Source organism: Ascaphus truei, chromosome 1 (genome assembly GCF_040206685.1).
Source record: "Ascaphus truei isolate aAscTru1 chromosome 1, aAscTru1.hap1, whole genome shotgun sequence".
Taxonomy (NCBI): domain Eukaryota; kingdom Metazoa; phylum Chordata; class Amphibia; order Anura; family Ascaphidae; genus Ascaphus; species Ascaphus truei.
Window position 1 is genome coordinate 210925711 of NC_134483.1, and position 24161 is coordinate 210949871.

General features: G+C 42.1%; 1 protein-coding gene across 3 annotated transcripts in view; it reads right to left on the bottom strand.

The window, feature by feature from the left end:
• Positions 1 to 533: 533 nt before the first annotated feature.
• Positions 534 to 24161, bottom strand: part of LOC142495459 (zinc finger protein 474-like) — a 29400-nt gene continuing 5772 nt past the window's right edge. For 2 of the 3 annotated variants that reach the window (XM_075601003.1, XM_075600994.1), the window contains exons 3-4: positions 16044 to 16224; positions 534 to 3582 (exon numbers count right to left, since the gene is read on the bottom strand). In XM_075601003.1, the coding sequence (XP_075457118.1) occupies positions 3431 to 3582; positions 16044 to 16224 (333 nt within the window). In that variant the 3' untranslated portion in view covers positions 534 to 3430. Of the gene's footprint in view, positions 3583 to 10107; positions 10379 to 16043; positions 16225 to 24161 lie in introns of those variants that run through there. The other variant, XM_075601011.1, reaches the window with a different exon arrangement.

The following is a 24161-nucleotide window of genomic DNA, read 5'->3' on the forward strand; positions in this document are numbered from 1 at the left end:
TACGTCGTGGGAACAGATTGATCAGCTTGTTCATCAGCTACACCTGGGTACAGGAGTGCCCTGGGAGGAATCTATAAGTGCATCAACGGTCCACAGGGGTAGCGCTACCTTACACTTGGGTGGGACTGACATTTGCAAGGACACCAGGGTTATTGGGGCCACCACACCCTCATTAATTTGGGGGAACCCCACCGGGATGGTGAATACTGTGTTGGGCATTGTGTGTGGGGATGTTTTATTGTGGGTGTGCTGCTTATAGTACTGTTAGTAAATAAGTTATATTATAAACAGTGTATGGTGTTTATTGGGTCTTACGTGGAATCATCCCGTGCTGCTGGGATCCTCCATAGGTGGAGGCACTGCACCGAAGAGCGAGAGAGATCACCCCAGACTCCCAGAAGTGGAGGTTTAGGCCTTCTGTAAGTCAACAGTACAGCAGCATGTGTAGTTCCGATAGTCATGGGGAAAGGGGGCTACACATACATACATTAAAAGAACAAAATCATTTGTTAAAAAAAATCACAAAACAGAAGTCTATAAAATACTTTTAATAATGATTTTCAAAAAACACAAACACAATTTTACATTATGTGCAAAGCCAACAGAAAAGCATTTTTCCTGTCATTGGGTCTAGTTTAACAATTCTTTGATGACCACTGGACTCTGAATATGTTCATAACAGTGTATGCTATTACAAAAACAATTTTCTGCAATTAATATATTATAGAATTACAATCATAATTATCTGTAATTAGTATACATTATACCACACAAAGCATATGAGTAAAAAATTATGTGGGAGTAAAAATAGTGAATATTGTAAACAAACATCAGAATGCAGCTGAACTGCAGGAGGGAACAATGTTACAATGAAACGTTATTCCTAACCATTAGGGCCACCAACAGGGGGAGTGTTGGGACAACTGTCCAGGGCCGTGGCTTCAGGGGGGGCTGCTGGCTGGCACTGGAAGTTGGGCCCCACTTCCACATCTGCCCACAGGAGAAACATGTCACTGGCAGCCTCCCACCTAAGGTAAAATTAGTATGTGTGTGTTATTGAGGGGAGCGGGGTTATTGATTGTGATGAGGGGAGGGGGGTTATTGAGTGTGAGGAGGGGTGAGGGTTATTGAGTGTGAGGTGGAGAGTGGGATTTGTTGAGTGTGAGGAGTCGAGTGGGGGTTATTTAGTGTGAGGTGGGTAGTGGGGTTCATTGAGTATGAGGAGGGGAGTGGGGGTTGAGTGTGAGGATGGGAAGGGGTTATTGAGTGTGGGGACGGGAGTATTAAGTGTGAGGAGGGGGGATATTGAGTCCACGGAAGTGCATTATTGAGTTTGCGGAAGGGGGATTATTGAGTATGGGGAATTATTAAGGGTAGAGGGTTACTGGTATTAAGTGTGAGGAGGGGGGATTGAGTGTAAAGAGGGAGGTTATTGAGTGTGAGAAGGGGAGGAGGTCATTGAGTGTGGAATTGAGTGAGGGGAAGGGGGAATTGAATGTGAGAAGGGGTGGTGGGAATTGAGTCTGAGGAGGGCAGGGGAATTGAGAGAGGGGAAAGGGAGGAGGAGTGTGTGAGGATGGGAGGGGGGAATTCAGTTTGAGGAGGGGGAATCTAGTGAGGGGAAGAGGGGATTGAGTATGAGGATGGGAGCGGGGATTAAGTATGAGTAGGGGCGGGATTTGAGAGAGAAACTGGAATTTGAGGAATTGATTGAAGGGGGGGGCAGTGAGTGAGAGAAGAGGAGGACGTGAGTGGGATCAAGAGAGGGGGTGGATGAGTGAGGGTGGGGAGTCAGTGAGCCTGAGAGAGAGGCGAGAGGTGAGGGCATAACAGAGGGAGAGGGATGAGTGAGAGAGGGAGGGGGAGAAAAATACATGGGAGGGAGAGGATAAGAGGGGGGAGAGAAATAGAGGTGCGAGTGTGAGAAGGGGGAGAGAAATAGAAGGGGTGAGAGAGCGAGGAGGTGTTTAAGAAGGGGGGAGCATAAGAGAAAGAAGGGGGACTCACAAGGCCTCTGACATGGGGACCCCAATGGAAACTCTAGTCCTGGACCCCATGAAAGCGGACAACAGACCTGTTAATCATCCTTTTCACAGAATTCAAAGCAAGGGTTTCTCCATAGCTGAACTATTTTTTTTTCCGCTTAAGAGACCCTCTGTTCCTGAGAAACAATTTAGTTGCCATTGTTTTCTCTCCTTTTAGGAAAATAGAAAATGGCTGCCAAACATAGCAGGCCAATAGGAATCCGCCACATCATTAGAAACAACTGGAATGGACCACTAGCAACAAAACCAGTAAGAGCCTTGGGAAACAGGGGGGTTCTCCAGTTGAAATAATTAAAAAAATAAAATAGGAAGCTTTCTGCTTTAAGTGCATATATCTTAATCTTTTACTAGATTCATATGATACAAAGAGAGCAGGAGGAAAGAGAAAGGATGGCTATTTAATTTTCACTCTTTTCATATTTGTTACAAATGTTAAAACAGCTAAAGAGATAGTTGACTGCTTTCACTCTTTCGCAACTGCAATATAAAGTAGCATTGTAAAGATTGCCTCTTTAAAAAAAACTGTCATCAACTTGCAGATGAAGGGTTAAATAAGTGTTTGGAAACGAGGCATGAGGCATCTTCCATTCCTCATCATTATATTTTCTAGGACTAGTGGCGCCTTCTTTGAGTATTACTCGGTTTTAGATACTCAGGGTATATTGGTTCACTAGGAAATTGATAGTGCTACTTACCCAATATTTAATCTAGTGGTTAAATAGATTAAATCAGCGGTGCACAAAATGGGGGGGTGCTAGATTTTCTGGGGAAGGCGTGGCAATTATAGAGGTCCCACTTTCTCCCCCATGCATTTAAATTAAATGCCGGGGGACTGCGGGAGGCCTCTATAATACACCTCTCTTCCAGTGATGCGCTGTCCTGTTATCCCGGCGTCAAATTACGTCATGGGTTACGTGACATCACGTTACCATGGCGATGTGACGTCAGATGACCCTGTGCGTCATTTGACGCCGGGGTCGAACAGGAAGGGGGTTACGAGGCACCGAGTATAGCAGGCAGGGGTGCACACAGGGAAAAGTTTGCGCACCCCTGGATTAAGCTACTGTACCACTTCACCCATTAGCTTATTCCTGCAGCTCACTGCATTACTTTTCGGTCACCAAAAGGGTTAATTAAGGCAACCATGGGTTGCACACACCCACAGAGACATTCCAGGTATGCAAATAAACATAATGATTTCACACACAGAGACTATACACTATAAAATAATGACACAATTGGAAAAGTAACTCATGCAGATCATTGCATTGCCCATACCATAAAAACATGCATTATACACTGAAGGCACACTTACTGTACTGTGCAGGAAATTTACCGTACCCTGGGGATCTTTACTATACTATTAAGCAAGACTGGGACTCTGGCTACTTTGTTTTTTTCGGTTTACAGGATTTCTGGTGGACAAGAAGTCTGTCTGGCAGGAAGGTACGTCCACAAATATCACATGCAACCAACTGGCTCTGGGCACTCTGCCAGGCTGCCTCATTTAAAGCATCAACATCATAGGAACCTTTTGCTGGAGAAAAAAAAAAAGAAAGAAAGAAAGAGGATCAGTTTTCATTTTGGTCAAACAAAGTAGGAAAATATTTTCAGGAAATACCTGTTGACTGAGCCTGAGCTTTAACCCAGTCATGTTGCTTGTACAAGTCGTTCTGGTTATTGTCTCAAGGGTGGAATGAAAAAATAGAACTCAAGTCATTATGCATTGTTCAAGGGAGACCGTAGTACTAGAGTTAGATATGCATTTTTTCCACTGATTACAGCTTTATTTGCACATGATGTTTTTTTTTTTTTATCTAAATGCACAGTTTATTGGCACTGTCACAGGAAATTGCAAAACAGATGAACATACATTACATTGAAGTATAATTCTAATTATGAAAGCAAATAATTTAAGGAATATCCCCAGACCACTTGGACACTACCTGGCCTGATGTGAAGCCAATGAGACCCCTCAAATAACTGAAGCATTTATTGCAAGTCATAAGCTGGTCTTTTGAGAGTTGTATTATTATAGGTTGCAATCTACTATGTTCAAGATTGATAGAATTGTTTTTAGATTTTTATCCTTGTGCAATATACTGTTATCTAGGCAGAATTAACATGATGTAATTCTGCAAGTTAGGAGGATGGGTTTTCATAAAGCTATTCTTGTAGCCTAGTAACTAGTTCTGCCCAAACTACATATTTTCAGAATCGTTATCTGTTAAAGTGGTATGCAGCGGCCGTTATCCGAACATTTCACAGGTTGTATTCCTGGGCATACCCAGGTCATGTTGCGTGATTTCTTCAAACTTTACCGCATTAAGACGCGAGTTTACTAGTGTTTTTATCGAGTGCAGAAAATTTAATTTTAGCGTTGTCTGCAATACCGTCGAGAAACTCAAGTGGGCGATCACGAGTTGTTGTCTTAAAAATTGAATTGCAATTCAACCTGTCTTTTATTGCCATACAGTACTTCAAGTGTAAGTAATTGTAATTTGAAGATTAAATTTACGAGTTCATACTGTATACTGTACATGGGAAAGAAGTCTTTTTTGAGGCTCCTTAGCCATGCACAAATCTTCTAACTGTAGAAGATTAAAAATATGAGCATACACAACAAAAAGTATTTTTAATAAATTACATGTTGTATTTGTACAGGTTAATAAAGGAAAAAGGAATAATACTAAAATACAACGTCGCTTCTTCTTCGGAATGTAATAATAATATTTATTCCGCCATGCATGTATGGCAAATTGGAACCTTGTTGAAACGCATATGCGTGTCATCACATTTCTGTGCATGCGTGTCATTATGTTCCTAATTAAATTACTGCACAGTAAGATACAGTGCATTTCCTCACGGAGTTGCTACAGTAAATACTGTATCTGCTAGACAGTAGTACAGTACTGCTGTTAGTGTATCTAGATAGTTAAAACCACTTTTATTTTCTAGATTTATATATTATTTTGTACATACTGTACAGTACTATATTCTGTACAGTTTATCAATGACACATTTTTATATATTGAAATGCTCAAAGAACTTTAGGTATAGTACTACTGTAAGTGTATAGACTGTAAAATCATGTACACACCAAAAAGTATATTTAAAGAATGAATTTTTTTATTTGAACAGGATAATAAAGGAAAAAAGAATAATACAAAAAAACAACATTGCCTCTTCTTCAAAATTTACAATCTTGTCTTTTTCTTCTTTATAATGACTGCTGCTTCTTGGACATCTGGGTCTGTAAAGAAAGAGACAATATTCTATATTATCAATCATGCCGTACCTTATGGTTAAAATATGCCTGCATCTTCTATCAAGTTTACAGCATGATCTACTGTACGCCAAGAGTCACTGATTTATTGTAGTTGGCTACTAATACAGGACTTATTCAACCAGTGTGTGTTATTGCTGCTATAGCATACTAAGTGTCAGACTTTCAAGTTAGTATTGTCACAACAATGTTAGATTCTATTGGGGGAAAATGTTACTGTGTATCCTCGGCTAAAAGGAGCTATAATCAAATTGTAGCCAACAAAATGATTCATGCTGACAAAAAGCATTAGGTTTTGCTAGAGGTTTACATTAGTTTTTGTGGGATTTTGGGGGTTTTGTGGGGTTTGGGGGGATTGGAGCACTGTGTCTTACCTGGCAGTATTGCGGGGAGTGATTCCTGCACCGAGGGGTGTGGGGGGGGATTTCATGCACGTTGTCTTTGCCCAGCTCCAGGCCATCCTCCTGTCTGATACGGAAATACAGGGGCAGGGACTCCAAGCAAAGAATAGAGCCCCACGATGTTCCTCTCAATCTTACCTAAACAAACACCAATGCACCTATCTATAATCTCCATGGTCTCCAAAAGACGATCCATCTTGGCCTCCATTCGGTCCCTGTGTTGCTCTGTTGAGTTGTCAGTGAAAGCGACAGCACTGAAAACATCCAGCATGCGGGCGACCGAGCTGGATCTGATGCAAGGAGTGCTGGTGTCACACAAACAAACATCTGCGTGGCTGGGTGCTTGAGCAGGTAAGCTGGGGGGTTCTGGACAGGCATCGGCATGGATGGGTGCTTGAGCAGGTAAGCTGGGGGGTTCCGGACGGGCATCGGCATGGATGGGTGCTTGAGCAGGTAAGCTGGGGTTTTCCGGACGGGCATTGGCATGGATGGGTGCTTGATCAGGCAAGCTGGGGGTTTCCGGATTAGCATCGGTGGACAACGGGTCAGAGCGGGTGAATGTTTTGGAATCGGTGGTGGTGGTCGATGGCAATGAAAAGTCTGGTACGTCCGATTTGGCTTCGTGGGTGCGGGGGCACTTCTGGTGCCCGGCCAAACAGATTGATTGAAGTTGATTTTGGCCATTTTCTTCCTCTCATAATAAGGACCAGGGTTCTTTGCCTTGGGAGCCTTCGGAACGTTTTCTTTATTAACCTTTGGCTTGATACAGCTTCCACCTTTCGGTTTCTCGTGGTCGGCACAGCAGAATAAAGCACGTTCCTGCATCCGTAGAATTGGGGAAGATCCTTGGAAGCAGATGGAAGGAGGCACACTATAGTATCTGGACAAGAGCTCGTGCAGATAGAGATCAGCATGTGGAGGCTATGCAATTTGTGTCACCTTTTATGTACTGTGTCCCTATTTGAATTTTTGGGTGGGCATGGACACAAGCTGCAGGTGTTAAAAGTGGGCGTACAGTGCTTAACCTGTCGAGCGAGGTCCATCACATTGTGTAAATACACCATTACTTCTCTTGATTCAATGCACATTGAATATACATCGAATACACATTGAATATACATCTCTCTGTGCTCTCACTCTTCCAACCCCATTCTCTCACTCTTCCAACCACATTTTCTCACTCTTCCAACCCCATTCTCTCACTCTTCCAACCTCATTCTCTCACTCTTCTCACACCATTCTCTCACTCTTCAAACCCCATTCTCTCACTCTTCCCACACCATTCTCTCAGTCTTCCCACACCATTCTCTCACTCTTCCAACCCCATTCTCTCACTCTTCCAACCACATTTTCTCACTCTTCCAACCCCATTCTCTCACTCTTCTCACACCATTCTCTCACTCTTCCAACCCCATTCTCTCACTCTTCCAACCCCATTCTCTCACTCTTCCCACACAATTCTCTCAGTCTTCCCACACCATTCTCTCACTCTTCCCACACCATTCTCACTCTTCCCACACCATTCTCTCACTCTTCACACCCCATTCTCTCACTCTTCCCACACCATTCTCTCACTCTTCCAACCCCAATTTCTCACTCTTCCCACACCATTCTTTTTCACTCTCCTGTCGCATTCTATCTCGCCTTTCCCCAACCTTGCAACTAACAGCAGGACAACATACACCAGTTGCTTTGTGATTTCAATTGTTTTGCAGCCCTGATTTCCTTCAACAGCTGCAAAGATTTGTGACTGAAAATAAACTTCACAGTGATGCCCAAAGTGTATAAAGTTGAGAAGGAAATATTCCCTTTAACACTCCTAGGGGAAACTCACTAAGGTTTATTGTGGGTCAATGACAGCCAATTCTGCATCAAGGTGGTTTACCCTTCAACAGACCTTAGTGAACCTCCCCCCTGATGTTAAAGTATGGCTTGGTGTAAACAACAGTAGCAATTAAATAAATCAATATTTTACAAACTTATTTATACTTGTCACAGGAAAACAGGATGCATGGCAGATATAATATGAAGGGGTTTACAGTATGTACAGGCAGTCCTTGGTTATCCAATGGAATCCATTTTGGAAGTAGCGTTGGAAAGTGAAACCGTTGTAAAGTGAGTCCCATGTTAATCAGTGGCGGTGAGCGTTGGATAACGCATTTAGGCGTTGAATAACGCATTCAAACGTTGGATAACGCATTCCGGCATCGAAAAATGGCCCGCAGGGTTGCATTGTAAAGCGTTGGATATGCCATTCATTGTAAAGTGAACATTGGATAGTGAGGGCTACCTGTACTTAGATCATAAATAAGATTTAACATTTTTCCTGAAGAGTAGGCAAACTTTACTTTACTCAACAAGTAGCCAACCATTTTTACATATTGCAGAATCTCTGCTGCTGGCACTTCAAGAGTGTCCCTTTAGCCCTGTTTTAATGTAATTCATATTCCACAAACCATCTTGCCTGAACAAGCATTACAGTGATTACAATATCTGCTAGAAGTAGTCTTGTTATTTGGAGTGCAATTGTATCCATACAAATGATGTGTTTTTCATATATTATTTTATTGGATTGGAGGATTGGAGACAGCAGGCACTTAACAACCATTAATGTGCAAAGTCTGTCTTGCACATTTGTTTCCAGATTTACTCTACACATGTCTTAGTGGGAAAACTATATTCACCATAAAGATTAATTTGTCTCTAAATTTTTCAGTGTTTAGTGTCATCATAAGGGTCATGGTACAATTAAAAGTAGAAACACTAAAAACACTTTTTGCATTAAAAACAAGATATCAACTTGTGACAGGGTGGTTTTCCTGTCTAATAGCTATTCGGGGAAAACATGGGTATAGCTACGGAGTCCAACAGTGAACTGGTTAATCGCAGCCTGAGAACAGGCTGAGATAATTAACCAGCTTTCACCTGGCTTGTTAGGAGGTTTAAAAGTCTGGATCACAGCAGTCTGAGGGCTCTCTGATCCAGGGATGTACGCACCCTGGACTGCTTTAGAGAGAGCACACATGGATGCACCACATCCCACCCACCCAGGAGCAGGAAGGTAAACTTACCTGTCACTGACTTGGTTTGTTATAGTTGGTAAGGGGCTTAGCCCTCCAACCTATAGTTAGAGAAAACCATTGTAACAGTCAGCACTCCAGATAGGAACTAGGCATGTTTGTTTGTGTTGCAACATTATGCTGAACGTAAACTATTTTTATGCTACCCTGATTTTTCCTGCATCAGGGCTGAGGAAAAGCCTGAGTTTTTGTTTATGGCATGTGTGTTGAATAAATGCCTACATTGATTTTCCCATAACTACAGCATCTCCTGTTTTCATTTCTGCACAGATCTCATACACAACTCAAAATATTTCTCATGGAAATCCTTTTATGAGGTGTGGGATGGGAGTCATTTAAATATAATAGTTTGCATATCTCATCAGCATATGTCCCAGGTACCACAGGTGTGCTCCTTTTATAGCCCAGGGGTTTCTACCAATGTTATTTGGAGGGAGGTTTGAGGGGATCCATACAGAATTTAAGACTAATGACATACAGTATGTTTCTCTCCCGCGGTTGAATATATTCCTGACGTATAAATACTGTACGCCCATTGACTAATAGTGGTGGCAATGCTGCAGAACAAGTATCCTGATTGCCTTGCTCTGTATTGATGCTACTACACAGGGGCATAGCAGTCAGACTGCTTTAGTGTCATGACTGTCCCTTCTCATGGCTTTCACACTTGGGTTTTCTCCAGGTTTAGTACCAATACTACTAACCGCAGAAACAAACTTGTTCTGCTGCTCCTCTGACTCCAAGGGTCCAATTCCAACAATGATTTGATCTATATTGCTATCATCTAAACTTTTATTAGTGAGGGGAAGTAAAGCACTTGGTGGATTGCTTGGTACAGGAGGGCACCATATGGGTGCATATTAATATTCTCTTTCACATAAACATTTCGTCAGTACAATACTAACACCCTTTTTAGGTTTAACTTTACGTGTGGACATACATACTGTAGCTACAAAGATATACTAGTAAGAAGAGTTTAGTATATGCTTGTATTAGCTTTTAGTTTTGGCTACCTACTAAGATGTCCCTGCCCGCATAGGGAGCAACCGCCATTGTAAATGCATTAGCTGAGTGCAGAAAAAGGGTGGACCTAACATGGAATAGGGGCAGGACTATACAAAATACAGCCATCTATATGCACACACTGCTGCCTCCTCTGTGTACACACACAGAAACACACACACACACACACTGCAGCTACACACACACACACACACGCACTGCAGCTACACACACACACACACACACACGCACTGCAGCTACACACACACACGCACGAAAGGCATTTCTCATGGTTTCCTAGATGATTTCCCTGGGCAGAAACAGCCTTGCCTACCTCAGCGGGGTCCATGTTGTGGCCAGAGCATAATGTAACAATGCTCGTCTCTAGACAGGAAATGACCCATAGTGCTGTGGTAGTATATTAAATCACTAAGCTCAACTGTGAGAGAGTCCTGAATTGTGTAAGGAGTAGTTGGGGTCAAAAGGAATTGGTCAAGGCAGGCGACAGGTGCAAGGTCGGGGTCGCAGTCTGGGATAAAGCCTGGGTGCAAACAAACAGGAACACTGGAGTCAAAGAGAAACAAAACAGAAACCATAATGAGGCAGTTTCGTGGACGAAGCCTTGCCTTTTTATAGGCAGGATGCAAGTAACCAAGATGGCCACTGTACCCTCAGGCGGGAGTGAGGATAGGATTCCAGAAAACAATATGGTTGTTGGGGCTAGTGTGGGCGCTCAAATCATCGAAGCCTCATACACACCCCTTCTGGTTTGCAGGCCTCAGTAGGCTTCTGCTGCTATTATTCAGCCAATCTTAGAAGAACAATTGGTTGAGTAGGACTTGGAGCAAGTGATTCTTACACCTTCTCCTCACCTCAATCATAGAGCTGCTTTCAGTTTCAGAGAAAGCTTGTCAGCATGAGGATTGGGCTTTTTTTCCCCTTATGCTGGAGACAGGCTATACCACGGCCACCAGTGACAGCAGAAGGCAGATCTGGTTCTATATCTCAGTTGTGGCAGTGACTATTGATGCATCCTCAACCCAAGCACAGCTGTTTGAACAACGGTGTGAGCAGGAATTACAGCAGCAAATGGATCCAGGTGGCGACAGTGATCCTGAACAGGGCCCAGCTCAAGCCTGCTGTGGAACCACATAATAGGTTTTGAATCAATGTCCCTATATCTGACATTACCTCTCCTGCTTCCGTTCTAGTCCTTGGGTAAATTCTTTTGCACAATCATTTTAAAAAAAATGTTTACATCATAGTTCAAGGCTACAACGTTTGTTTTTTAAAACCTTTTTAATATATATTTTTTTTAATTTGAATAGCTTTTGATATTTTAATATTTTCTCTGTAATATGTTAAATTGCCAGTGCAATGATTAGCAGTTTGATATTGGCATATGTTCAAAATAGCACACAGCTTTCACTTTTTGACACTTAAAAACGTAGTATATAGTATGTACTATTAGAATCCAGCACTAGTTTTATTTTCATTACATTCAAAGCAACTAAGAGCTTAGTCTGGTTTAAAAAAAAAAGTAGTCTTGTACACAGAAGCTTCTCTTGCAGAAGATGTGAAGCCAATGAAAAGTAATAGATTATGTTTGATCATGCTTTGAGCACCAGAAACTCCGGTTGTTAAAGGAAGGAAAAGTTCAGTCTGCAGGAGAAGACTGAAAAATCAGGAGCTCTGAATGAACTTCCTGGAGCCAAATTAACCCTACCAGGCCCTGGCCTGATCCAGTAGGAGGCTGTTTGCAATACAGGGGTACACAGTCATAATACTGAATTCAGCTGAGCAAAACTGTAAAGCTAGTCATGGGACAAATTTCAAAAGGTCTAACTGTTTTAATTATCTCTGAATGTTATACATCTGGGTGACTCCTCTATCCTCAATATAGAGGCTAAACTAGAGCCAGAAGATGACCTGAGCATCCGCCAAGCCTAAGGATCTGCATCCAAGGAAAAAAAGCTGTGTGTGCTGTGCACGCGCATAGTAAGTGAAACTTCTTTGACTTTTGTCACAGAAATTGTATTTGTATTGGTGATGTTTTAATTAAAAATCAAAATACAATTTCATTGACAAAACGCAAATAAATTTGACTTAGAACATGCGTACACATCCCTTGTATTTGCACTAAGCGTGAATTCCTCGTGTGTGCGTGACTGTGTGTGTGTGCGTGACTGTGTGTGTGTGCGTGTGACTGTGTGTGTGCGTGTGACTGTGTGACTGTGCGTGTGACTGTGCGACTGTGCGTGTGACTGTGCGACTGTGCGTGTGACTGTGCGACTGTGCGTGTGACTGTGCGTGTTACTGTGTGACTGTGCGCGTTACAGTGCGTGTACGCGTGACAGTGCACGTGACAGTGCACGTGACAGTGCGTGTGCACGCGACTGACTGTGCGCGCGACTGACTGTGCGTGTGACTGTGTGTGTGTGCGTGTGACTGTGTGTGTGTGCGTGACCATGTGCGTGTGTGTGTGACCGTGTGCGTGCGTGTGACCGTGTGACGTATGCGCAGCCCCCCTGCACCTCACACATCCCCCTAACCTATTCACAGTCAGTGTGTGTATGTCAGTCAGTGTGTGTGTATGTCAGTCAGTGTGTGTGTATGTGTCAGTGTGTGTGCATGTGTGTCAGTCAGTGTGTGTGTATGTGTCAGTGTGTGTGCATGTGTGTCAGTCAGTGTGTGTGTATGTGTGTCAGTCAGTGTGTGTGTGTGTATGTGTGTCAGTCAGTGTGTGTGTCTGTGTGTGTATATATGTATGTGTGTGTGTCTGTCACTGTATGTGTGTCTCTCTTTCTGTGTCCTGCCCCCTCTCTCCTGACTCCTCCCCCCCCCCTCACAGACAGGCAGAGCTGCGGACTCGCGGCGGCTCTGCCTGAGACTCTCCTCCCTCCCCCCCCCCCTCACAGACAGGCAGAGCTGCGGACCCGCGGCGGCTCTGCCTGAGACTCTCCTCCCTCCCCCCCCCCCTCACAGACAGGCAGAGCTGCGGACCCGCGGCGGCTCTGCCTGAGACTCTCCTCCCCCCCCCCCTCACAGACAGGCAGAGCTGCGGACCCGCGGTGGCTCTGCCTGAGACTCCTACTCCCCTCACAGACAGGCAGAGCTGCGGACCCGCGGCGGCTCTGCCTGAGTCTCTCCTCGCCCCCCCCCCACCCCCCGGCGAGACGCGGCCGCACCGGGCACCGGGCAGATACCTAATAAAGGCCCCCCCCCTCCGGAAGTGCTGCGTGGGCAGAGGCAGTGTCGGCGGGGAAGGGGGGCAGCGTGTCATCGTCAGCGGGAGCTGGCTTGGTGCTGTGGGGAACGCAGCTCACTCTACCCCCCCCCCCCCCGTTCCATGCCTCGGCCGAGGGAGGTCAGCAGGAGTGGCGGCAATTAAATTTTGAGGGCTGCCGCCGCCGCATGTCAGCGGGTGGGGGGAGCAGAGCTCGTTATGAGCTGCGGCGGCGGATACCCTCCATGATCCCTGGGCTCCTCTCCTCGACCCCGGCGGCGCTGAGTCAGCGGGACGCAGGAAAGCGGAGGTAGGGAGGAGAGAGGCTGCGCAGCATGTCAGCGGCCGTTAGGAGCGGCGGCTATCGCCGCCGCATATGTCATGGTGTGTGGGGGGTGTGGGGCTGGGTGGGGTGTGGGGGGTGATTAGGAGCGGCGCCGGCGGCTATCGCCGCCGCCGCCGCATCTGATTTGTGGAGCGGGTGTGATGTCAGTGTTGGGGTCGGGCTGAGCCAGAACACAGCCCGGCCTCAACTGCCAGCACTGACGTCACATCCGTTTCATTTCTGTCTCCACAATTCTTTTTTGCCCCATCACGAATGAGGTGCCACTAAGGAAGTTTCACTTCAAAAGGACTGAGACTTCTGTAGGTTCTAGACCAGCACCTACTAGTGATGTGAATTACAGCGAGGATCCATGCACCTTTTTATTTAAATAGTTGAGTAGCCCAGTGAAGATTAGGCCTTATAAATCCTGTGAACCCAAGCACACGTGGAATACCTTATTTTCCTCTGTGCTATGTAACCAGCCCGGAAGGATTTTCGTGTTGTGGCATCAGGGTGACTTTTAGCGCACTCAATTATTTTTGCGGCCACTGTGTCTAATATTTTTTATTTTTTATAGTTAAAGGTATAAGCTGACATCAGTGTTCAGTTTAAAAATGGTTAGCTTGAAAATTATACACCATTTTTGTAAAATTGATATTCATAACATTGAATACTGTATGTACTGTAAGAAGCAGGTTTTTATAGTTTCCTACTAATTGTTACTTAACAAACGCATTTTATTTGACTAGCTATTAATCTGTATCGTTAACAGTTATATTAGGGATCTAGTCCATACTGATGTAGTTTAAAATAAATACTTACAGTACTGTAAAGTATGTGACATTAGAATGTGTGAAATTGTTTGAAGTCTGAAAATTAATATATTGTTCAGAATGTATTTTGCAACATATTCTGATTCCATCTCAAGAAGACAGAAACCAGTTCTGTCTTGTTTTACTTAACTTTAAAGTGGTTAACTGAGTCTCCAAAGTGGAAGTTGTTGCTGGTACATTTGTATGTGTGTATTTTCCTTTTCACAGAACTCTTGTCATAGAAAATGTGGTAGGGAGGCATTGCTGGTGCCATTGTACTGTTTGAGCTCGTCGAAACCTAACCAGGCACCTAGGAAATTTACAACATTTGGGGTTTCTGCTTCTTAGATAGGGGAGTGCGAAGGAGCAGGAGAGCTTAGGCGCTACTAAGAGAGTGGAGGCTGAGAGTTCCTATTTACCAGTCAATCTCTACAGTATTATCTAGGATTTTGCAGATACTACCGACATTTTGGTTATTAATCTATAATACTTCTCTGGTACACCTAACCAAAGGATTTCTTCCTATCCATAAGTCCTATTACAAAGCATTTAAATCGTTTAGAAAAAAGATGGAGAGAGTAATATACAAATGCTATAAGGACTATTATGAGGAAACTCCTGCTCATGTGTTGGCTTTCGCAAATCCAACAAACTTCTATGAGTCTATATTTATGCCAGCTTTGAAGGACTGTGGGCACTATTGTAGCAAGTGCATCAGGGAGATTGGATGCCTGTAGCATTTGCAAGACATCAAGCAAATTCTTTTGATAGAAGATATCCTGTCCATAAGGTGAAAGTCCTCGCTTTAAAGTGGATCATAATAAATACCGTTTATGACTACCTTTTATGGAGTTGGGTTTGTGCTGAAGACTGAAATATACAACCTGATTTACATGCTGACTATAGCCAGACTTAATGCTACTGGACAACGGTGGATTGCAGATTTAGCATCATATGATTTTGAACTCCAATACCCTCCTGCTTGGAAGAATTTTGATGAAGATGCACTACTGTATTCCAAAGACCGCAGGACCAAGAAGAACCGGAATCAGAGTGAATATCGATTCCAACAACTTGACTTCAGAAGCTCAGTTGTTGGTAAAGAAATTGGATAAATTAACTGTCGGACAAATCTTAGTCTGGACCAAAAGGGGATTTGGGTATAGCAGACACTCCTATGAATTGTATTGTAACTAAAAAATGTTATGCAATACAGTAACATCACATTATACCTAAAAGGGTTAATAAAGTCTGCTGCAAGGAAGGGCATTAATTCCTTAGTTACCAGGAAGTCACAGTACTGTTATTCTAACCCCACATTTCCTTTTGGTCTGGACTAAGATAAAATACAAGATGACTTGGGTACTGAAAATTTAGGGGGGTTCACTCTCCCTGGGCAGAAATTATTGATGTTCCATCATAATTTAAACAGTATCAGACAGTTTTTGGCGTGGTCAGAATAAAATTAGCATTACACCGTTTCATAGTCTCCAAATGTATAAAGGAGGTACCTGATTAATTACTGTACAATGATTTAGTAATGTTATTAAACAAAATGTATAGCATACCTTTAGTTTACTTGTCACCTGCATGGGCTATGACATTTCTTACTATATATACTAACCTTGGTACAACTTGCCGGAGGCAGCTCTATGAAACTTTGATACCTTTACCATAGAAGGAGTAGAGGGGATGTAGGCATTGCTGGCACCATTGTATTGTAAGAGGTGGTAAAGACTTAATCATCCACAGAGGACCTATATAATAACTCATGGCCTGCTTTATTTGAAAGAGAAGTGCAAGGGAGCAGGAGACGTTAGTGTTGCAAATATGCATATATATTGCTGTTTTTGTTTTTGGTCCTACCTCCAATCAGTCTAACCTCCGGTTTTTTGGGTTCAGGCCTTCGTAAATTCTTAGGTAATTGGTCATTCTCCAGGTGCCATTTTTTCAAACACTGAGGTTCATGGATGTGGATTGATTTAGTGCCAAATTCACGTCCGCAGATATAGCAAACAACTGTCGGAGGCCGTTTAATAACTGGTAGCTGCAAATAAAAAATGTTTTTGATGATCTTTAAGACTTCCAGGGTTATAGTTAATGTGTAATTACTGATTTAAGTAACAATCCCTAGTCTAGTTGTGATTAAACAGAGAGCACACCGTGTTGAATACAAATGAATTTGGATATTACATGCAGGAATGTAATAGTTTTTAAACCCATCAATTCGTTGGGCTATATCTAACCATTCAAATTTTCATCCTTAAAAAAAAAATCCATTCTTGATTCCACTACATAGATACTTCTCAATCTGCAACACACTCAAAGCTAGTTACTCTTTTTCACATTCTTTCTCTTTCTTTTTTTTGAAAATCTCCATAATTTTTCTAGTACTAAACGAATCAATGTACCCGAGGACAGTCTCTCTTGTCAATTTAAAAATAAATATGCTATCACAAAGCAGGAAGTATTTAAAAAATAATAGTGTTTTTGCAGTGTTATTCATTAATATTGCAATCTATAGATTCCAGAAGGTTTCCTTGTGACTTAGTTCACAGCAGAGGTAAAACAAATACCTTTTGAATAGCCCAATACATGTGAAATATTAGAAACCAGAACTGATGTCAAGTTTCTTCCCTAATCCAGGGAGGGGAAGGATTTTTTTTTTTTTAATTCGTGGAACTATCACAAAGGCAAATAATTTGTTTAATTCCTTTTGATTAGACCATAGAAAAGGGGGACAAAATGTATGCCCCCTGTTTGAATCAACTTTTTGGGGAAATGAAAGCGTGACATCAGAGTACTTAATTGTAGAAAACTTACAGAGGGATTCACTAAGCGTTGATGTAGGGTATGGTACCACGAAGCAGCATTAACTTCCATTTGGGTGAAGGGCAGTAAACACATTTATGGGATGTGCAACACTGCATCAATGCTAAACGAATGACGCGCATAGACTTTCATTGCCATCACGGCATTCTAGGCATATATTTAGAGTGCCCGGTAAGCACCAGATACATGTAAGATTCACATAAAATATGAGGAACGATGAACAAAGGCTTTGGAAAGGAAACTGAAAATAAAATAATGCCTTTGTATAAATCAATGGTTTGTACACATATTAAATACTGTGCAAAGTACTAGTAACCTCAATGCCCATTATGCAAGTTTTAGATAAGGGCCGAAAGATAGATAATGAAGGGTATAAAGGGAGGATGCAATTTATCCCATGAAAATAGTAGCACTCTTTAAGCTGGACAGGAGGCAACACATGTATTATAGAGGTCTACAAAATCAATGATGAAATACAGTATAAAACATAAATTAGGAACTTATATTCAGCAGAGCATTTACTGCCTAACAGGGTGTAACTTTCCCTATAAATGACTGATATCCAATCACTTTGGGAGTTTCCATTGCTGCCACTGTTAGAAATAGAATCTAGGGACCATCTGGTCTGATTTATGTATTGGCTGCTCTTGTGTTTTTTATTATTTATTTTTTTATACAAGAAATGTCAATTGTTTAACTCAAATGTTTGCTGCAGATGTAGCAAGACGTACTCTTTGTGCTGTCACTGACGATCACAGTCCCGCGACGATCGATGCGTGGACGGATTAAAGCTGTGGAGGGTCCAATCCAGAAGCATGGACTCCCCTCCTGCAACGTGATCGTGGCAGGCACAGTCCCCGGCACCACGGTCATTTGCTTTTTTTGGCTGGGGACAGTAAGTCTTAATACATCTGTATATGTTTGAAGGTTTTTTTCTTACTGTTTGCCAGACATGTTAACAATGAGTGTTAACAGATTGACTGCCCGATTTGGCAGCAACTGGATGTATACTTTAGATCAGGGGTGGGCAACTCCAGTCCTCAAGGGCCACCCACAGGGCAGGTTTTCAGAATATCCCAGCTTCAGCACAGGTGGTCCAATCAGTCCCTGCTTCAGAACACAGGTGGGTAAACCAGTCCCTGCTTTAGCACAGTCTTCAACTGAGCCTTTGATTGAGCGACCTGTGCTGAAGATGGGATATCCTGAAAACTTGACCTGTTGGCGGGGGCTTGAGGACTGGAGTTGAGCAGCCCACATAAGAGTGTGCCATATAATTAACCCCTCCGCATATGCCATGGACCGGTTTTCTGGGCAGTGATTGTCTGTTCCTTGTGAGTCTCTTTTATTTCAAAATTGTTACTAATTTTATTAGTGCTAACATGCATAAGATTTTATTTTTAGCTCAATGTTATTCAAACTGATTGTATGTCCGTATTGGCAATGTATGTCACAAACAATCATTTACCTTGTCAATGCAATAATACTTTACTATTTCACTCTCGTATCACAGAATATAAGAGTTTAGTGAACATTAATTGTTATTACTAATTTCAGTGATAATTTAGATATCAATGAATAATGATTTTATACCCTAAAGCTGAGCGCTAAGACCATTAATTATGTGTTTACAATAAGTAAAAAATATATTCTACTTATAACTAAGTGAAAGCTGCCATGGGGTCCCTGCCTAACAAATAACTCACAAATTCGTTTACAGACAATATTACAAAAATGCAGTGACCCGGCGCTAACAGTGACAACAATACCCCAGTCCAATGATTAGTCCATTTAGATAGGGGAAGTTCTCTTAATGTTCCAGTTGAAAACGACGTGATGATTCAATTTCTGGCTGTTACTTCAGAACTCCTCCTGTAGTGTAATAAACAAAGGGAGAAAGACCATTGCGCAGCCGCAAGTATCAACAGACGGCTCCAAAAGAGGATTTTTAGGTAATAAACTTACAAAAGTACTGTGTCAATATTCATTTGAGAGAATCTGTGCTTTAACCAACTTCTTTTCCTGGACTTCACGAATCCCCTGTGCTGTTAATCATACGTCAGCTCACTCTTCTGTTAACTCACAGCCTTAACACTCAAGGGTGATCTCAGTGGGTTCCCAGAAAGGAAATGACATGGGAAATGATGGTGCAGATTGCTAAAAATTTAATGACAGTAAAAATAATAAAAACAGCCAAAAGCTTACTCACATAAACCGTGCTGTAACAGGACAACTGACAACGTGCCGTCCGCAGCTTGATATGGTAAGGGGTAATGATCCCTGGGTTGATCGCGCTCTCACTACTCTCAATACCAGAGATCCTCACCTCCGGTAGATTGAACAAAGAGAGCACACCTATCTCAGTGCTCACTACCCCAAGCTGCAAAAGCATCCGGTAACAAGGAAAGGGGAGTGACGTCAGTGAGCTGCGCAAAGTCAGGCGAGGATCTCTGGTATTGAGGGTAGTGAGAGCGCGATCAACCCAGGGATCATTACCCCTTACCATATCAAGCTGCGGACGGCACGTTGTCAGTTGTCCTGTTACAGCACGGTTTATGTGAGTAAGCTTTTGGCTGTTTTTATTATTTTTACTGTCATTAAATTTTTAGCAATCTGCACCATCATTTCCCATGTCATTTCCTTTCTGGGAACCCACTGAGATCACTCTTGAGTGTTAAGACTGTGAGTTAACAGAATAGTGAGCTGATGTATGATTGACAGCACGGGGGATTCGTGAAGTCCAGGAAAAGAAGTTGGTTAAAGCACAGATTCTCTCAAATGAATATTGACACAGTACTTTTGTAAGTTTATTACCTAAAAATCCTCTTTTGGAGCCGTCTGTTGATACTTGCGGCTGCGCAATGGTCTTTCTCCCTTTGTTTATTACACTACAGGAGGAGTTCTGAAGTAACAGCCAGAAATTGAATCATCACGTCGTTTTCAACTGGAACATTAAGAGAACTTTCCCTATCTAAATGGACTAATCATTGGACTGGGGTATTGTTGTCACTGTTAGCGCCGGGTCACTGCATTTTTGTAATATAATTTAGATATCACTCAATGCAACATGCATTTAGTAAAAATTGTGAATTGGTTTTCAACCACAAATATACTTTATAAATCTTGTACTTGGCAACATTGTAGTTGTAAAATACAGCTGATTAATATGAATTACTTGACCTTTTTGTTATCAGCAACGCATTGCAGGAAAGTTTAAATACATATGAATTACAATACATGGAGTACAAAGACTAGTGGCAATATAAACAAAGAATAATGTATGCATTTTATTATACAAGTGTAATTTATTTTTCATAGGCATATCCAACGATACATAATCTTAACAGGTAAAGTAAGGTAATGCATGCAGATTAGACAAAATCCTTTCCATAAAAAGCTTACAATCTAGTTTGATGAATTGCAGTTGCGGTCTGAAAAAATATGCTGTGTAAATAGATAAAAGGCTCATTCAGATAAAGTAATTCCTTAAAATTAGTCTTCTATAAAAATTATATTTTTCACCTATAATATTGTAAATGGTCATTCAAAGCAGAAGGCAGGGGAATTACTATGATAAGGCTATAACATGGCAGTCAAACAATTAAGACTAGCTTTCCTACTCTGAATTGTCAAGTACTGTAGATACTTAAATACAACTAAATAAAAAAGCTAAATAATTGCCGGCCAAAAGATGATGGTCATTCCTAGCGCATGCGATTTTTGCCATTGTTCTAAAAACAGCTGCACATAAATAGGTATCAGGCTGGAGTTGGTGGAACTGTGAGCTAGATCCTCAGAAGGTCATTGATTCATCAGAAATTACATTGCATTTGCAAAATAGGTAATGGACCTTATTTTCCTCCTTATTAATGGGTGTCCTGCAGGCTAATGTTATGCAAAAGTAAGGTCCGTTAGCAAAAAGACCAACGTAACATTAGCTGGATGAAAGGGATTATCATACCCTAAAAAAATACACTGCACATGCACATTGGGAAAGAACATTATTAGGGAACATTAGTATACTAAACTAGATAAAATATGTTTTCATATATAATCTATTTTTTACACACAGTGCCTGAACTGTGTGTAATTAAATATTATTATTATTATGGTAACTTCTGTCTCCTTAAATCATTTTCTCATATGTAGATTTGGAGATATGCGTTTTGCATCTGGATACGTTAAATATGTATATCCATATAACATAACGTTAAAAAATTAAGGACCTTAGGATCTACCCTAAATTCCTCTGGATTTTTTTCTTAAAGTGGTGTGATAGAGATTTTGGACACTGACACACCGTCAGAACTATGCAGATAATGTTACTGTGTTAAAAGAAAGGCGTGCAAAGGATTTATTGAAGATGAAAGAAACCAGTGAATTACTGAGAATGTTAACGCACTCAATAAACACTTTATTTTTTGCCTATAATGTGTGTTAATAAACAAACCGGAAAATAGGGGTGGGGGGAGAGAAGGCGGATAAACCCTGCTCAGCTAGTGATTATGGGAGGAGAAACTAACAGTGGTGCTATTTGGGATTGAGGGGTACATAAATAGAGGAAAGCAGAGATCCCTGCTGATGCACTCACTTGAGTCAAAATAATAAAGTTTTAATAAACACATAGAAAACAGAAAAAAAATCAACTATTTAAAACCTATGATAGCGCATGTACTATCAAACAAGAGTGAGCAAATTCTCACTCAGGGCAGAGAAAAACTGTAAAACCTATTAAATAACAGGTAAGTATGTTACAGTGTATTACTCCAAAGAATAAAGAGGGGTAAGTCCCCAAACAAATCAAGGGGTCTTGGTCTGGCAGTGGGTAGGGAAAATGCAGAATCACTGCATAAATCACTACAGAGTTACCAAGTGCACATAGCTGCTGTAGTAATGGTGTCATGTGCTGAGATACATTGAATCTAAGTATCATATTGTTACCTTCTCAGGGCTGCAACCCACAGTCTGGGTGTGACACTTTCAAAATAGCATTCTGTGGCTGATAGCTATTCCACAGACATGTATACTGAGTATCCCAAGCCACACTGACCTATTTAGATTTGGTGTTGAGACCCTTTGTAACCAGCCTCCCATCCTATACCAAAGATACCACTGACGTTCTTAGGAAAATTGATGGTATAGAGGTAACACCTGCCACCTTTTTGGCGTCCATAGATGTAGAATCTCTTTATAGGAGTATTCAACATCAAATAGGCCTAGCAGCGGTTGAATTTTTTCTCAAAGCCAGGAGCAACGAACATAAAGCCCACAATTCTTTTGTAGTGAAACTCTTAGAATATGTATTAACACATAACTTCTTCCTATTTAAGAATAAATTCTACCACCAACTCCAGGGAACAGAGATGGGCACAACTTGTGCCCCCAGATACGCGAACATCTACCTGGGTTGGTGGAAGGAAGTTAGTGTATTTACTCAAACCATGTCAGAGTTCACACAACATATAGAATTGTGGTCTCGGTACATCGATGATGTGCTGGTGGTTTGGAGTGGCACGAAAGAACTATTTTTGTCATTTGTGAACACATTAAACCAGAATAATAACAATCTAAAATTAACGTATGATATCAGTCAGGAGCGTATCACCTTCCTAGATCTAGATATATACAAAGATGACAAAGGCCTACTCCAAACCACAGTACACACTAAAGTGACTGCGACAAACAATCTACTCCTGGCATCCAGCCATCATCCCCTACCCTTAATCCAAGGGATACCAACAGGGCAATATCTAAGGGTTAGAAGAAATTGTTCTTCAATAAAGGATTTTGAGATTCAATCCGCCAATATGCGGGAAAAGTTTTTGAACAGAGGTTACAGCCGCACATGTATTAACAAAGCTTACAACCGGGCCAAGTGCACAGACAGGGGAACACTGTTATATCCCAAGAAAAAAGAACAAGACAGTATACAACCCATACGTGTAATAGGGACTTACAACAAACAGTGGAGGCAAATCAGGGATACATTAAACCGGCACTGGCATGTCCTCCTTGAGGATGATGACTTCAAAAAAGTGTTACATCCTCAGGCGTCAATAATTTACAGACGACCACCGAACCTCGCAGACCGATTGGTACATAGCCACTACCAGAGCCCCAATATGTCAACTTGGCTTGACACCAACAAAGTAGTGGGTACGTACCGGTGCGGCACTTGCAAGGCGTGCAAGTATATCCTACCTTCCAAACAATTCAGTGGTACCCTAGGGACCAAGCAGTACACTATGAGACAGTATATTAACTGCAAAACTGAAGGAGTGATATACTTGGCGTCTTGCAAGTGTGGAATGAAATATGTTGGGAAAACCTCCCGGGAGTTCCGTAGGAGGATCCTAGAGCATATTAGCACCATCAATACTAAAAAGGAGGTTCCAGTAGCCAGACATATTAATTCCATACATGGGGGGGATGTCTCATGTTTATCCTTTCAGGGTATTGACCTGATTAAACTGGGGATCCGTAAGGGGGACCTGGACACGGCCCTCCTTAAAAAAGAGTCCAGATGGATATACAATTTAGGGACTCTGTCTCCCAAAGGGTTAAATGAGGGCTTTGTTTATACTGCCTTCCTCTAAACCCATATGTATCCATCTGAACTCCCCACAATACCACTCTCACCCCTTTATAATAACCATAGGGGATATGCATTTACCATTTACAAATACTTTTTACTGGAAAGATGTCCCCTGGCTTGTTATTACACAGTGTTTAAGGCATTATGTCTTCTCCCTAGCATTTCTGTGCTATTACATAATCACTATTAGTGTTTACAGCAGTGCTCTGAGGCTCATACTTACCTTCCTCCTGTCTCAAGATCTCAGTCTCATATCCAGCACTACCTATATATATGTTTTTACCCGTTATATGGATCAATAGGATCCCCCTTTTAGTTACCTGACTCCAGCAGCCACTTTCACTTTGCACATTACAGGTTGCCATGACAACGTTTCTGTATAAATGACATGCAGGAGCTAAGGTCCGCCCACCCCCGAAGAAGTTCCACCCTGGAACGAAACACGTGTCGGGTGACGTCATAGCGCGACCAGGCTAGCAGTAGCCTGGTCAGTCTTCATCCACCGTCTGAAGGATTTGCTCCTAGTTTAGCTAATAAAGATGTGGGCCGTGCAGGATCGC